We start from the raw sequence: 13,280 nt of genomic DNA, 5'->3' as shown, positions 1-13,280 counted from the left end.
AAAATTTACCTTGGGCGTGGGGTATACGGGTTGTAAATTGGTAAATAATAAAATACGATTTTCTGTTTTTTTAATTAAAAATTCGTTAGGATTACGGTTTTACGTAGTTACCGTTTGCGGTTTTTTTTTTACAATTTCTATAATATTTATTAATTTTCGGCCTATTTTTCCGTATTTTCGACCTAGTATTATAATTTTATAATTTTGTAAATAATCCTTTAAAATTCGTATAAATTTTTTATTATATTTATTAAAATCCTCCTTTTTCCAATTTTTAAATTTTTCGATATAATATTCCAATAACCGGTTATTTTTTTTAAATATTATAAATTTTTCGAAATTGCAAATTATTTTAATAATTTATACGTTTTTTTACGCAATTATTATTTGGCCTGGATATTCGGATAAATTTCCCAACCCGGTTTTTAACGTTTTTATATCGATTTTTTTTTAATTATTGGAACGGATTCCCAATTTTTTAAATATTCGATTTAAAAGTTCGTTTTCGTTAAAATTTTCGAATATTTTCGGTATTATAAATAATATAGGCGGTATATTTGGGTTTATCGTATTAATATCCGATATAACGCCGTTTTTCGTTGAAAATAACGGTTCGAAATAGGGGTTTGGCTAACGGTATAACCCGGATAATAAAAGTTCCAAAAAATTTAAATTATAACGATTTAACCGGTACTTTTAAAAATTTACGTAATAATAATCCACAAATTTTAAACGTATTGGTATACGGTATTTGTAATTATTATAATATTTTTCGTTATTAACCCCAAATATAACGTTAGTTAAAAAAATTAATAATTTAAATACCTTTATTTAGTTTATTTATATTACCTATACTAACAATATTAATTAATGTTAATAGGAATAAAGTAATCGCTGCGATCGGTAAAAACAATATAACAAATAAAAAACGGTATTCTCATGCATGCTATCTATCGTTCTGTAACTATCTACAATCCTGCAAAGATCCGTTAAAATCTCTGTTACGTGTTCTAAGATCACGTGTCACCACACGTGATCTGCCCACACGCATGTCTGCCCGCGAACAAACAATTAGGGTAAAAGCGAACTCGCCAGACCTTTTCCCCCTATTAACAAAATAATAATAAACGAAGGAAAAAAAAGAAAAAAGAAATAAACAGGAAGAAAAAGTAAAAGTAAGAAACTGCCAACCTTCATTCCAACATTCAAATAACCAGCATCTTCAAATTATCAATACAAAAATCAGTCTTGAATACTTGTTTCGATATATGTTATATCTTGTGAACAAAGGTGGTTGTTTGGCAATTTGTATTTTAACCTTGTCATCGACAGTTTTGCTAATAATTTGTATGGCAAACTGTCTGGCCCACAACGCACAGCCCCCAAGTATATTGGTCCCAGCCACTGTGGCTCTAACGAGCTGAGCCGATTGACGGCATTTTCTTTTCTTTTCTGCGAAGAGAATGTTCAATAGGCAACTAGGGGATTTTATTCCTACACCGCTGGTTATGGGACCGCCTATCTAATTCCTCTAGAGATCGTATGCTAAGCGACTGCCCCTGAAAATTCGAGCCCAAAAATCTGGTCTGACAAAGAAAGGTACTCTCTAATGAAGTTGGATCATCGTCTTACGGGAATGCACCTTGCCTCAACCCCACTCAAAGGTGGCTCCGGTTCTATCGTTGCTATCGATTTGCTCAACCAGCACCACTGCTTAAGGAAAAAGATTCTAAAAATTGACGTAGTTCAGACTAGTGCAGACAGACCCCCTTCGTTGCGACAGAAACCTTGCATACGAGAAAGCTTCGCAAGTCCTGGTGAGTAGCTACAAGAACTTTGCAACAGGAATCTAGGTGAGACCCTACCACCAAAGACGATCATCAAGCTATCCCTTCGAGAAGCTCGCTGCACCGAATAACTCGACGAGTTCTTCAAATGCCACGCCTACACGAAAGTTCTGGCGCCCAAGTGAACAGGGGACTCCTCGACCCGTGCGGCCAATTTCCCGCCTATTGCCCCTGCCGCAACTTCGAAGACCTTCGTCGATGGTGGGTCTGGAACATTTTCGCCAGACGCCTGGCTACTAGTAGCATCCGCTTCGGTAGCAGGGTGTACACGCCGAACTCGATGGGTTGGGTGCAGCGGTCTAGTGATTGAAGGACCNTTTTTTTTTTTTTTTTTTGAATAGGATCAAATGGAATCTAGGCTTTTCTCGGGTAGCTCCGTTACCTACCCACGCGAAACGCTGGGAACGGTTCTAATTCGTATCCGAAGGCCGTCGCCGGGATTACATCCGTATTCCCAGGTTAAAATGTTCGGATGGGGCCAAAGAAACGGCATTGGCCAAGTGGTTTCTGCCGCCTGCGGCAAGGATTGCAAATGGGACCCTGAGAGTCTGCTTGGCATATTAAAGTTGCGGGGAAATGTCAGCCAAGACATGGCTAACGGACTTGGGTTGAAACTGGTAAACATGAAATCCGATCTAATGGAACAGTAAGAAAAGAAGATTTTTAAATCTGCCTTTTAACCATTCTAGCTCTACAACTAGTCACCGCGCCTTTGTGAACATCAACCAACAAATTTTTATTCGAATTATCAAGTTACACTTGAATAGCCCTACGCAGAACAGGACAGAGTCACCAACCAACGGATTCAACGTTACCGGAAAAGGTCTACAGCATCACCGGCGGCGCATCGGGCAACGGACTTGCCACGGCTAAGCTGTTGGCTCGCGAAGGCGCCGCGGCCATCTGGATCGCCGATGTACAGGCAGAATTATTCGACAAGGCCCGTAGTGAATTAAATGAAACAAACAACAACACCAAGATTTATCTCGACAGGGTTGATGTCGGCGACAGCGCCCAAGTCCACCAGTGGGTTCAGCGCATGGTTTCGGAATCAGGAGGCATTCACGGGTCCGCTAACGCGGCCGGCATCGTGGATCCGGTCCTGCCGATGGGGCGGCGGGGAACCGGTTCTCGTCCGCCTTACGGACGAGGCGTGGCGACGCATCTTTCGCGTCAACACCGACGGTGTAATGCATTGCACCAGGGCCTAAGTCCGGGCAATGTTGAAGATGGAGAAGGTCAGCAACCCGGCCATCGTCAACGTCGCCAGCATCGCCGCGCTGACGACCGGCATGGGTGGGTATGCTTACGGGGCGAGCAAAGCCGCTTGCGATTATTTCAACCAAAGCGTTGCCAAGGACGGTTTTGGACGTGTACTGGGGATAAATAGCGTCCTGCCAGGTGAGCTTTTGAAATTTAAGCGGACGCAATGTTTTCTTTGTTTGAGATATGCCTTGCTCTTGCACTGTGCCGCGCACAATCCGAGCTGACCTAACATGTGTCTAAATAGGACCGACCTTGACGCCCTTGTCGAAGGTGTGACTCGGTGCATGGTCTGATGAGGACCGTGCAACGAATGGCATCAATGGCAGACGCGGAACAACCCCCATTTACCCAGAGGATGTAGCACGGACAATTGTTTGGCTACTGAGTGAGCATTCTTTCACTGTGAATGGTGCCAGTGTGCCGGTGGGTCAGGGGAGGCCATGATCTTAAACTGAATCTTGTGTTAAAAGATGCATAGAGAATCTGCCCCAAGCGATACCGAGAACCAGGAAGACACGCTAGGTCGGTGTAAGCATTGATACTGTTGTAGCCAAGGTTGCACACTGTTGGTTACAGAATTTGGATGTCATGTACATCGACAAATGCCATTTGTTGACACTGTCATATAAAGTCCCAAATCATCTTTGAAAGCCAGTGACGGTGACCATTTGGAAGACTGTTTAAGACGGAGTGGGATTGAGGTGGAAACACTGGACTGTCCTTAGATTCATAAAACCATGTCGAGATAGGGAAAAGCCTTGAAACATAAATACGTCAGTCAAAAAAGAATCAGGGACCTGAGCCAAATGTAGATTTGAAAAGGTCGTTCAGTGTGGTACTTACTGCGGCATCCAGCTCTAACCAATCAATCGGCGCCCAGTCGTTGAAGCCACCAGCCAAGCCCTGCTCATCACTTCTACCCGTATCGCAGTCTACACTGCTGATCGGTAAGGTGTCCATATCATCACCCGCAGCAGAATCTCTTTGCGAGGTCGCTGCCGCTTCTCCGTTCATGCCAGCTGCCATCGGCGTGTTTTTAGCCGATTGATATCTAGCCTCGAGCCTAAGCTCTTCAAGAATGACGGTGTACCTGCGCCCAAACGAATCCGCAAACAAAACACTGGATAGGTGGGCATGACACCTTTCAGCCAGCGCAAAGAGCTGCTCTGCGGCTGCGGGTTCCAGCGGGCCAGGGCTGGTCCCGTCAGATCTGGAGCTCGGAGACGAGGCCTGCTGGATCTCCCAGACGAACGTGACGGCGATGGCGCAGAACGTGACATAGTGGCTCCACCAAAACGCATGAAACAGCGACTCGTCGCCCGCGATCGAATCGACCAGCTCCAGAACCGTGCCCGCCGCCCGGAGGCACTTGGACACCATCTCCCTCCGCTGCTCCTGTTCCGGCCGCGTTCTTCCGTCGGTCCCGCCACCGCCACCGCGGCTGAGCAGAAGGAACGGCCGAGTCGCGTGCATGATGGCATGCGCGTGGGCCAGCCGCAGCGCGACGGCCTGCCGACGGAAGCTGGGGACCAGGCTCGAGGGCCTCACGGCGCCCAAGAGCGGCGGGAGGGAGGCGCGCCACTCGTGCAGGCGAGCGTCAAATCCCAACGCGAGGCGCAGACGGTCTCGGCGAGACGGTATCGGCCCGATGGCGTACACCTCGCGGCAGGTGGCGGCTATGATGCGCCCCAGCTTGGCGTGCTGAACCACCGCCTCCATGGGGCTGTCGTCGCCTTCGGTGTCGTGAACCATGCTCGTAGGCCCCTTGTTCCGTTCCCCGTCGGGCGTCATGTCCTCATCGGCGACCGAGTCGGGGTACTCCTGGTCGATGTTGTCGTCGTGGAGGTATCGCGGCCGGCCGAGCACGACGCTGAGGTAAACGTCGATGGTGTAGAGGACCCAAAAGGTTCGGCGACGGCACTGCTGCTGTATATAGTCTGCGCGGACACGCTGGGCCGCTGGTCTACTGTTCCGGCTTGGCTTTCGGTGAAGGCCCATAGCGGAGACGATCTGTGACACGGTGCCGAGAAGATACCAGGCCTGGTTGACGCGTGAGGTTTGGAGGAGGTACAAGACTTGAAGAAGTCGAGCCTGGGCAGACTCTAGCTTCGGGAGTCCGGTCTCTGCCTGTACCAGACCTTGGGCCATTGAAAAGCTGATGTATTATTGTCAGCCTGGACAGGCCTTGTGTCTGAGAACTATATCTCATTTTCCCTCTCTTAATGGTTCAACTTACTAAGGATCGCACTCGCGGAGGACCTCATCCTCGTCACACGTTCCATCGCGCCCGGGAGTGCCATGTAGCGACATTCGCGCCCGCTTCTGGATTGCTATCGCCAAAACTGCCAGGACGACGGCCGCCTTGGCCCCACCGACGGCAGGCGGAGGCAACGAGAGACCGCTGGACGGCATGGGTTCCGACATGTTGGACCGCTCCTGAATTTCTTGTTGCATGGCTCTAAGCCACCCTTCAACGCTTTGCCGGTGCAAGATCCGGTAAGTAACAACACATTTATCAAAGTAGAAAGCCATCAGTGATGACGCCCCTTGCGGCAGGGCCAAAGTCGTCGATTCTGGCAAGGAGGGTGACGACAGAATCGGCTTGTCACCGGCGGTCATTAGAAGTTGGAAGCCTGATCCAGCTTGTACGCCGTAGCTGGGATGAAGACCCTCTGCAGATGAAGTCCCCGCCACGAAACTGGAGGTGGCGCCATCCACCTCGGCTCTCCCACCCTTTGAGAGCATACGGACGTGTGCACGGTGCAGGAAGGCCAGCCCAGACGTCTGCTCTACGTATTGGCCGCCAATCTCGGCTGGATAAAGTTCGGGAGACCCACGCCTGGTGACAGATTCCGATGCTGTAGGATCGAGAGTAACAGGGTGTTGAGGCGGGATACCGGAGGGGTCGGGATTGTTAGAGGTTTCGATACCACTAACGGGCTCTGCCTGCGTGGGCGTCATGTCGATATTTTGAGATGCCGCCACCGACCGGCCGGCGGATGGACTTGGAGTGGCGGCAGACCTGACCGGAACCGAGTCGGAGCCATGGGGGCATGGAGCCAACTGTGTAGTTGTTTGCAATGCGGCCCGGAGGATTGTCTGTGTAGGAGGAGGCGTTGGAGAGGGACCGGGCGGAGGAGTAGGGGGACGGCCGCGTGAATACCGTGCGTCATAGAGGCAGGCCAGGCCTCTCTCGGCACAGCGCGTGCAGGGCATAGTGCCGCTGCACCGCGCCTTTTTGGCCTTGCAAGTATCACATGCCCGACTCGCCTTGGGTGCTCTTCGGGGGTTGGTTGGGGTGGCTTCAGTTGTGCCTCTCACGGCAATGTAGGATGATGCCGCCTCAGACGTCACCTCTCCCGCTGTCCGAAGCCTCTTCCGGGAACGGCCAACATCATGGCTGTCGCTTTCATAGTCCGCTGGGCCCTGCAATGACATGGCCAGGCTGAAAGAAATAATGGATCCTGGTCAGGTGATGCGGCGTGGCTCGGAAAGCCGCTGTTTTGGCAAGAAGACGGTACTGTGTTGTTGGGGGGAAAAAGACGACTGGAATCCGAGCGGAAAAGTTGTCCGGAAATTCAAATCTCGGGTATCGGCAAACACAATTCCTTTCAATGCGGGTCGAAGTGCGGGGAAAAGGGCTGAACATGAGTCAGGCTTCTCTTGGTTAGTTTGCTTGGTCCGGATTCCCGGACTCTTACATATCCTATTTCTTCACCCAATGTTCCCTGCATTTTTACAGACTGCCAAGTTTACCCCGTGGGGTTTTGGATTCCAATGATATGCCATGACTGGGGCGCCCACGAGCCGGCATGCTGAAATGTGATCCCCATGTTACATTGCGCGGCCTGGGCGGGCCTCGTCGCTTCCAATACGCAGAGGTCTAGGGGACATTGCGTTGGGTTTGGTATGGCTCGTCGTATGACCGATTTTTTCAGCTGGCGTTAGTGGCTTCTCATCCTCGGCAGCACACACCCAAGGATATGGTTATGCATTAAGCACATTTCTTGAAATAATTCTTTGTGTCACATTAACCAGAGAGACGTATTTATACCTTGTCAATTTCGCCTCAGTTCGAACCGCGAGATCCCCACCCGCGTTCCAATGCTGACATTGGTTGCGTGTTGTGCTTCATTGACTGTTGCTGCATACACATAACCTCCCACCCTCACATACCAGCGGCACAGCCTGAGTGGTTACATAAGGTCTATGCCATTTTGAAAAGGAAAAAAAGAAAACCTCGCTTGCTTTCAAGTCAACCGTACCCGAAGATGACCGGTCAAGAGGGCATTACGATCAAGTCGGACTCTGGTCGCTCTGGAACCCCCGATGAAAAGCCTACCGTTGCCATGGTCGAGGGACAAGAGAACCTTGGGGCTCTGTCTGAAGAGGACGCTCAATTTCTATCCAACTTTTCAGCCGAGGACAAGAAGAGGGTGATCCGGAAGGTCGACGTAGGTCTCGACGTCTATCCCTAGCGACCACAAGACCAGTCCCCAAAGGATGAGTGGAGGCTAAACATAGTGCCCTATTCCACAGCTCCGCCTCATCCCGATGCTCATGATTCTCTACCTGATGACATATCTCGACAAGACCAACATTGGTAAGTACACAAGCACACAACTGTCATAGAGACTCATCACTGGACAAAACTGACAATCATACCTATGCACCACTCTCCAGGCAACGCAAAAATCGAAGGCCTTCTGCCGAGCCTAAAAATGACGGGCGACCAGTACAACATTGCCCTCTCAGTCTTCTTCCCCCCATACATCCTCGCCGAGGTTCCCAGCAATATCATTATCCAAAAGTTCAAGAGGCCATCTACATACATGGGAATCATTATAGTTTCATGGGGTATCATCATGACTTTAACAGGAATCGTGCAAAATTTTGCCGGGTTGGTGGTTGTGCGGTTTTTGCTTGGTCTGTTTGAGTGAGTGTGCCTCTCGTCCCATCAAACAGCCTTTGCCTTGCTTCTTACCTTCAGGAATAATTGACTAACTAAACCGTTTTAACTTTCAAGGGCCGGATTCTTCCCTGGTGCCATTCTGATGATCTCACAATGGTACCTTCCGAACGAAACACAAAGTCGTATCGCATTGCTATACAGCTCTGCAGCTACTGGCGGCGCAGTCTCGGGACTGTTGGCTTTTGCCATTGCCAAGATGAATGATCTAGCGGGCTTGGAGGGATGGAGATGGGTTAGTATGACACGCAGGATCATTATCAAACCTCCTACTGTTGCATCGATGCTGATAGGTCACCGGATGCGATGTAGATTTTCATCATCGAGGGTATAATGACCGTCGTCGTTGGTATCGCCTGCTTCTGGGTTCTTATTGACAAACCATCACTTTCCTCGGCTTGGTTGACGCCCGACGAGATTCGCTACCTGGAACTGAGACAGCTGGCCCGGAACCCGACGGCATACAAAGCCGAGGACGGCCACATCGCGACCAAGAAGCACAGACACTTTGACAAGCAGGCACTGGTGGCGGCACTGACGGACTGGAAGATCTACCTACTTACGCTGGGCAGCTGGTCCAACGCGGTTCCCAACTACGCCATGAAGTTCACCATGCCCACCATCGTCCGGTCCATGGGCTTCACCTCGGCCGAGGCCCAGCTCATGACCATGCCGCCCTACATCGTCGGCGCCATCTCCGCCTTTGTCATCTCGGCCCTGGCGGACCGCCGAGGATGGCGCATGCCCTTCATCATCGGCCCGCAGCTGGCCGTCGCCGCGGCTTTCATCATCCTCTTCACCAAGGCCGCCGAGATCGAGAGCAACGTCGCGTTGTGCTACTTTGCCGTGACGCTGGCCAACGCGGGCATGTACCCCATCTTCCCGGGCGTTAACGCTTGGAACGTGGCCAACCAGGCCGGTCCGGCCAAGCGCGCCGTCAGCATCGGCCTCCTCATCTGCACCGGCAACATCGGCGGCGTGGTGGGCAGCTACATCTACAAGGATAACGAGGCGCCCCGTTATGTGACGGGCTACGGGACCTCCTTGGCATTTGTGGGCTCGGGCATCGTCGCCGTGGCGCTACTAGAGTTCCTGCTCTGGACCTCCAACAAGCGCAACGCCAAGCTGACTGAGGACGAGGTTCATGGCAAGTACACGGACGAGGAGTTGGAGCTTCTTGGTGATCGTAGCCCGCTGTTCAAGTACTCCCTCTAGACGCGCGAGTGTTCTGAACAAGTTTCGGGTGGCAGTCGGCCTGTTTCATGAAAAAGGGGTGTTTGTATGTATGTTCAATGAGTGTATTGGCCTTGGGCTGGGATTTGTTGCACTGTACTTTTTGTTGCCACCGGCACTTTGACAATAAATTGCGCACGACTGGCGCCTCTATACAACTTTATTTGTGTCGATAAGCTCTTTGTGTAAGATTCGTGTTACCAAGTCAAAAGTGAGAAATTATGGAAGGCCTCTGTCTTTTCACTAGATTGCAAAATTAGCGGTGTCATTCCCGTGTCGTCTGTTTGTGTCCATTGAATCGACGGAACTGATCTGAATATGTGGAACCCAAAGCGTAAAAAGAGAGGCTTCTGGGTTATGAGCCCTATCTTCAAAGACAAATAAACTAACAATGACTGCCGAATCGCTTGCAAAATGAGCTTCCGGAAGTGCGTCTAGGTCATCAAGTTGCCGCGGATGAGTCCCAGTCAAGGTAGCTACATAAGGTACGTACCTGCACGTTTGATGTGTGGAAACTACAAATCTTTTGAGAAATCATCTAATTATCTCCCTGTATGTCCGAAAGTCAGGACCCATCTTAATCCGGAAATCCGAGAATCCGCGACAAGCTCGCGAGAACACAAATTGGAACACTTGGCGGAATTTCTAGCCATTCCCAAGGCACCAGAGGGGTAAAACAGCAAAGGGGAAGAAATGTAGCTGCTTCATGTGCAGGTCCTGACCCTCGCGTTTTCGCCCTCGCCTTCTCGCGCATTGATGGGTGTTGCGGGCCTTTGTAAAGGCAGCGATGGCGCAACTCGGAGGGCGAGCCGGATAGTGGAGCCTCCGTTCCGCACATCAGAAGCCGGACTCGATGTCCGCGGCGTCTCTTCCGCGGCTTCTCTTCAGGTTCCATGTGATGGACGACCTTTCGGGTGAAACAGAAACATTTATATAATCCAGCTTGCGTCTTGGTCTTGGGAGAAGAAGTTGTCTTCAGGCATCAAACACAGCGCAAAACATTAAACATCATATAACACGCCCATTCACTTCAACTCATCATCACTTAATACCACAAAAGCATCAACAGCCCAAGAGAGACTTATTCTCGGTGTTACCATCGAAGACATTCAACCTTTCTCCCTACAGGTCCTCTCCTACTCAAAATGTCACCTATCAACATCGATCTCAGGGGTCTTACTCCCGCACCTGTCACCCCTTTCACCAAAGACGGCGCCGTCGACTACCCCGCCATCCAGCGCCTCGGCTCATGGCTCGGCAGCATTGATGGCGTCAAGGGCCTGGTGGTGCTCGGACACGCAGGCGAGGGCACATTCCTCACCCCCGAGGAACAAAGCGACGTGATCAAGGCGTTTGTCAAGTCAGTCGACAACAAGATCCCCATCATTGCTGGAATCACAGGCGAGGGCACCGAGGTCGCCGCCCTTGAGGCCAAGAGAGCCGTCGAAGCGGGCGCATCGGCCGGTCTGCTCTACCCATCGCACGGGTGGCTCCGCTTCGGATACCAACCTGGAGCTCCCCAGGACAGGTACAAGGTGGTCTACGAGCGGTCGGGCCTTCCGCTCATCCTGTTCCAGTACCCCGACGTGACCAAGGCCACGTACAGCCTGCAGACGATGCTCGACATCGCGGCGCAACCGGGCGTCTTCGCCATGAAGAACGGTGTGCGCAACATGCGCCGCTGGGACACCGAGATCCCCGTCATCCGGCGCGAGAGGCCCGACCTGCAGATCCTCAGCTGCCACGATGAGTACCTGCTGCACACTGCGTTTGACGTCGACGGCTTCCTGGTCGGCTACGGCTGTATCGCCCCGGAGCCGCTGCTTGAGATGATCGACGCCGGCAAGAGGAAGGACTACGTCAAGGCCCGCGAGGTGCACGACCGCCTGCTGCCCGTCACCAAGAATGTGTACCACCGAGGCTCGCACATGGAGGGCACCGTCGCCCTCAAGCACGCCCTGGTCGCGAGGGGGATCCTGGAGCACGCCACCGTGCGGTCGCCGTTGCTTCCACTACCTGATGGTGCCGAGAACGAGATTCACGATGCGATCAACACGGCGACGTTGAGCAGAGTGGCTTAGACTGGCAAGGGCTGGCAGACTTTGTTTTCGTGTTATTTGGTCTTCCGGTTATGGTTATTTAGATTCATTGCACATACAAAATATCATTGAGAGTTTAAAGAACCGAATCCTGGATCGTCTCATGAGGGAGGCTCCTAGTCCTACATCCGTTGCCACAGAGTCGGCCAAAACTACGGCACGTGTCCGCTCCCCAGAAGCTCCAATACACCCATCTAATCTGGTGAAATTAGGCTCGACTGATTTTATTGCATCATAAGGAAAGCCGTGCAAAAACTGATTTACGTACCGCAACTATGCTCCCATTCCCTGCACTGTAGCAATCACAGCATTCTCGAGTTTCTGCAGCCCAGCCCGAACCCAGAAGTACGCCGCATGAAAGACCGCTATGGCTGCAAATCTATAAAAAAACGGCGGTATAAGTGGAAAAGTGAAATTTGTATTTTGAGTAATTTGTGTTCGATAATTTCCTTCTATAAGATGATTTTGAAGGTGACTTCCCATGAACTCAGTAGCGAAACATGATAATTAGAGAGCCAAGCTTCAAGATTGTTGATATATAGAATTCCAAAGTATTGAGGTCATCAGTGTGGAGAATTTGCAGCAGAAAGAACATCTGGCTGCCGTAACCATTCTCAATTAAGACTTGGGTGGATTAGGAATGCTAAACCAGCGTTCCAAAAGTTCCTTAGAAAAAGGCCCTTCACCAGTATTCATTATTGACTTATTGGGCACATCCGATCGCGGCTTATACTTTGCGTTCTCTCTCCACTCCCAACGCCCTCCCGGAGCCACTATTGTCCAACCAACGATTGTATGTAAAGGTATTGGAACCGACTGAGCAAGTAGCATTGCATGATGTGGTTCATTCCAAGGCTTGTTGTTTGCTTCGAGGTATTTGAGCCATGGTATAACGATTTTGTCGTCTTGATATTTATCCACTTTATAAATATAAATTATTGTCTGGCGGTCTTGGTTGGGATGATCGCCCAGGAAGTGTGTTATATCTGAGTCTAATCTAACGGTCTGGGTTGGTGTATTGGCCACAGCCTCAGGAGTGAAGCCCTTTGCTTGAACGATGGCTAGCGGAGGCAAAGTACTCTCGATCTCCATAACACGGCTGGGGAGGATGGTCTGCACGCCCAATACCGCAGATGATAAAAGGGAACTTGAAATTAAAAAGAAGCCAAGCATTTTGAAATTTAATGTAATTCCGTGAAATCAAAACGAGACAGCTGGGTAACCGTGGAAACAATCGATGAGAATTATTGCCATGGTAGCAATAGCCGTCGAATGGAAAGGTGAAGGAAAGTCTTACATTGTATATAATTTCCGATTTTTATTTTAACTTTCGAAAAGCCTACAACTAGCGACTGTTAAGAACGGTAGCAAGGAATATTCGATAATGAACCATGCCTGTTTATGTTTCTTGGTTTCTAAGAAAAGAAAAGAAGAAAAGAAAGGAAAAAAAAAGAAATAACTCGTTCGTCCGATACGTTCGTTAGCTAGCTATTCGTAACTATTAATAGTAATGATGTCAATAATAGAATCGCCGCTCCTTTTAATTTGACCAGGATTTGCTGCCCTAGGGTTTTCAATCAACCTTCTCCAAGGCGACCCTTGTCCGGGCCTCATCTTCACTACTCGTATAAACTTCCAAATGTGACCGTGGCTTAACCTAGACAATGGTTTATGTCGAGTTCTTACTTGAGTTGTGCTCAAAAAACAGAAGGAAAAGAATAAGACGAAAAACCTCCATTTCCTGCTAGGCTTCTACCTGCAAATCCTTCATGTGGTGATTCATTGGCCAAAAAATAAAGTCTAAGACGGAAATGGCTACCCATATTTATAGTGGCACATCACATCTTTCCTATTCTGGCCCCCCCC

General features: G+C 50.0%; 4 protein-coding genes across 4 annotated transcripts; 3 read left to right on the top strand and 1 right to left on the bottom strand.

The window, feature by feature from the left end:
- Positions 1-2,311: 2,311 nt before the first annotated feature.
- Positions 2,312-3,557, top strand: PgNI_05463 (uncharacterized protein; the record flags this gene model as incomplete). The annotated part of the gene is made up of 5 exons (XM_031125494.1): positions 2,312-2,493; positions 2,625-3,019; positions 3,060-3,248; positions 3,358-3,383; positions 3,411-3,557. 5 exons carry the CDS (start codon positions 2,312-2,314, stop codon positions 3,555-3,557), a joined length of 939 nt encoding a protein of 312 aa, XP_030983029.1.
- Positions 2,921-6,551, bottom strand: PgNI_05462 (uncharacterized protein; the record flags this gene model as incomplete). Its single annotated transcript, XM_031125493.1, has 3 exons — positions 2,921-3,253; positions 3,957-5,268; positions 5,362-6,551. The coding sequence occupies 3 exons, from the start codon at positions 6,549-6,551 to the stop codon at positions 2,921-2,923; spliced, it is 2,835 nt and encodes a 944-aa protein (XP_030983028.1).
- Positions 6,552-7,384: 833 nt separating this feature from the next.
- Positions 7,385-9,297, top strand: PgNI_05461 (uncharacterized protein; the record flags this gene model as incomplete). The annotated part of the gene is made up of 5 exons (XM_031125492.1): positions 7,385-7,567; positions 7,653-7,716; positions 7,797-8,049; positions 8,140-8,317; positions 8,395-9,297. 5 exons carry the CDS (start codon positions 7,385-7,387, stop codon positions 9,295-9,297), a joined length of 1,581 nt encoding a protein of 526 aa, XP_030983030.1.
- Positions 9,298-10,460: 1,163 nt separating this feature from the next.
- Positions 10,461-11,396, top strand: PgNI_05460 (uncharacterized protein; the record flags this gene model as incomplete). Its single annotated transcript, XM_031125491.1, has 1 exon — positions 10,461-11,396. The coding sequence occupies one exon, from the start codon at positions 10,461-10,463 to the stop codon at positions 11,394-11,396; it is 936 nt and encodes a 311-aa protein (XP_030982979.1).
- Between the last annotated feature and the right edge of the window lie 1,884 nt (positions 11,397-13,280).

This window comes from Pyricularia grisea, chromosome I (assembly GCF_004355905.1).
Source record: "Pyricularia grisea strain NI907 chromosome I, whole genome shotgun sequence".
NCBI classification, from domain to species: Eukaryota; Fungi; Ascomycota; class Sordariomycetes; order Magnaporthales; family Pyriculariaceae; genus Pyricularia; species Pyricularia grisea.
This window is presented reverse-complemented; position numbering and strand designations above follow the sequence as displayed.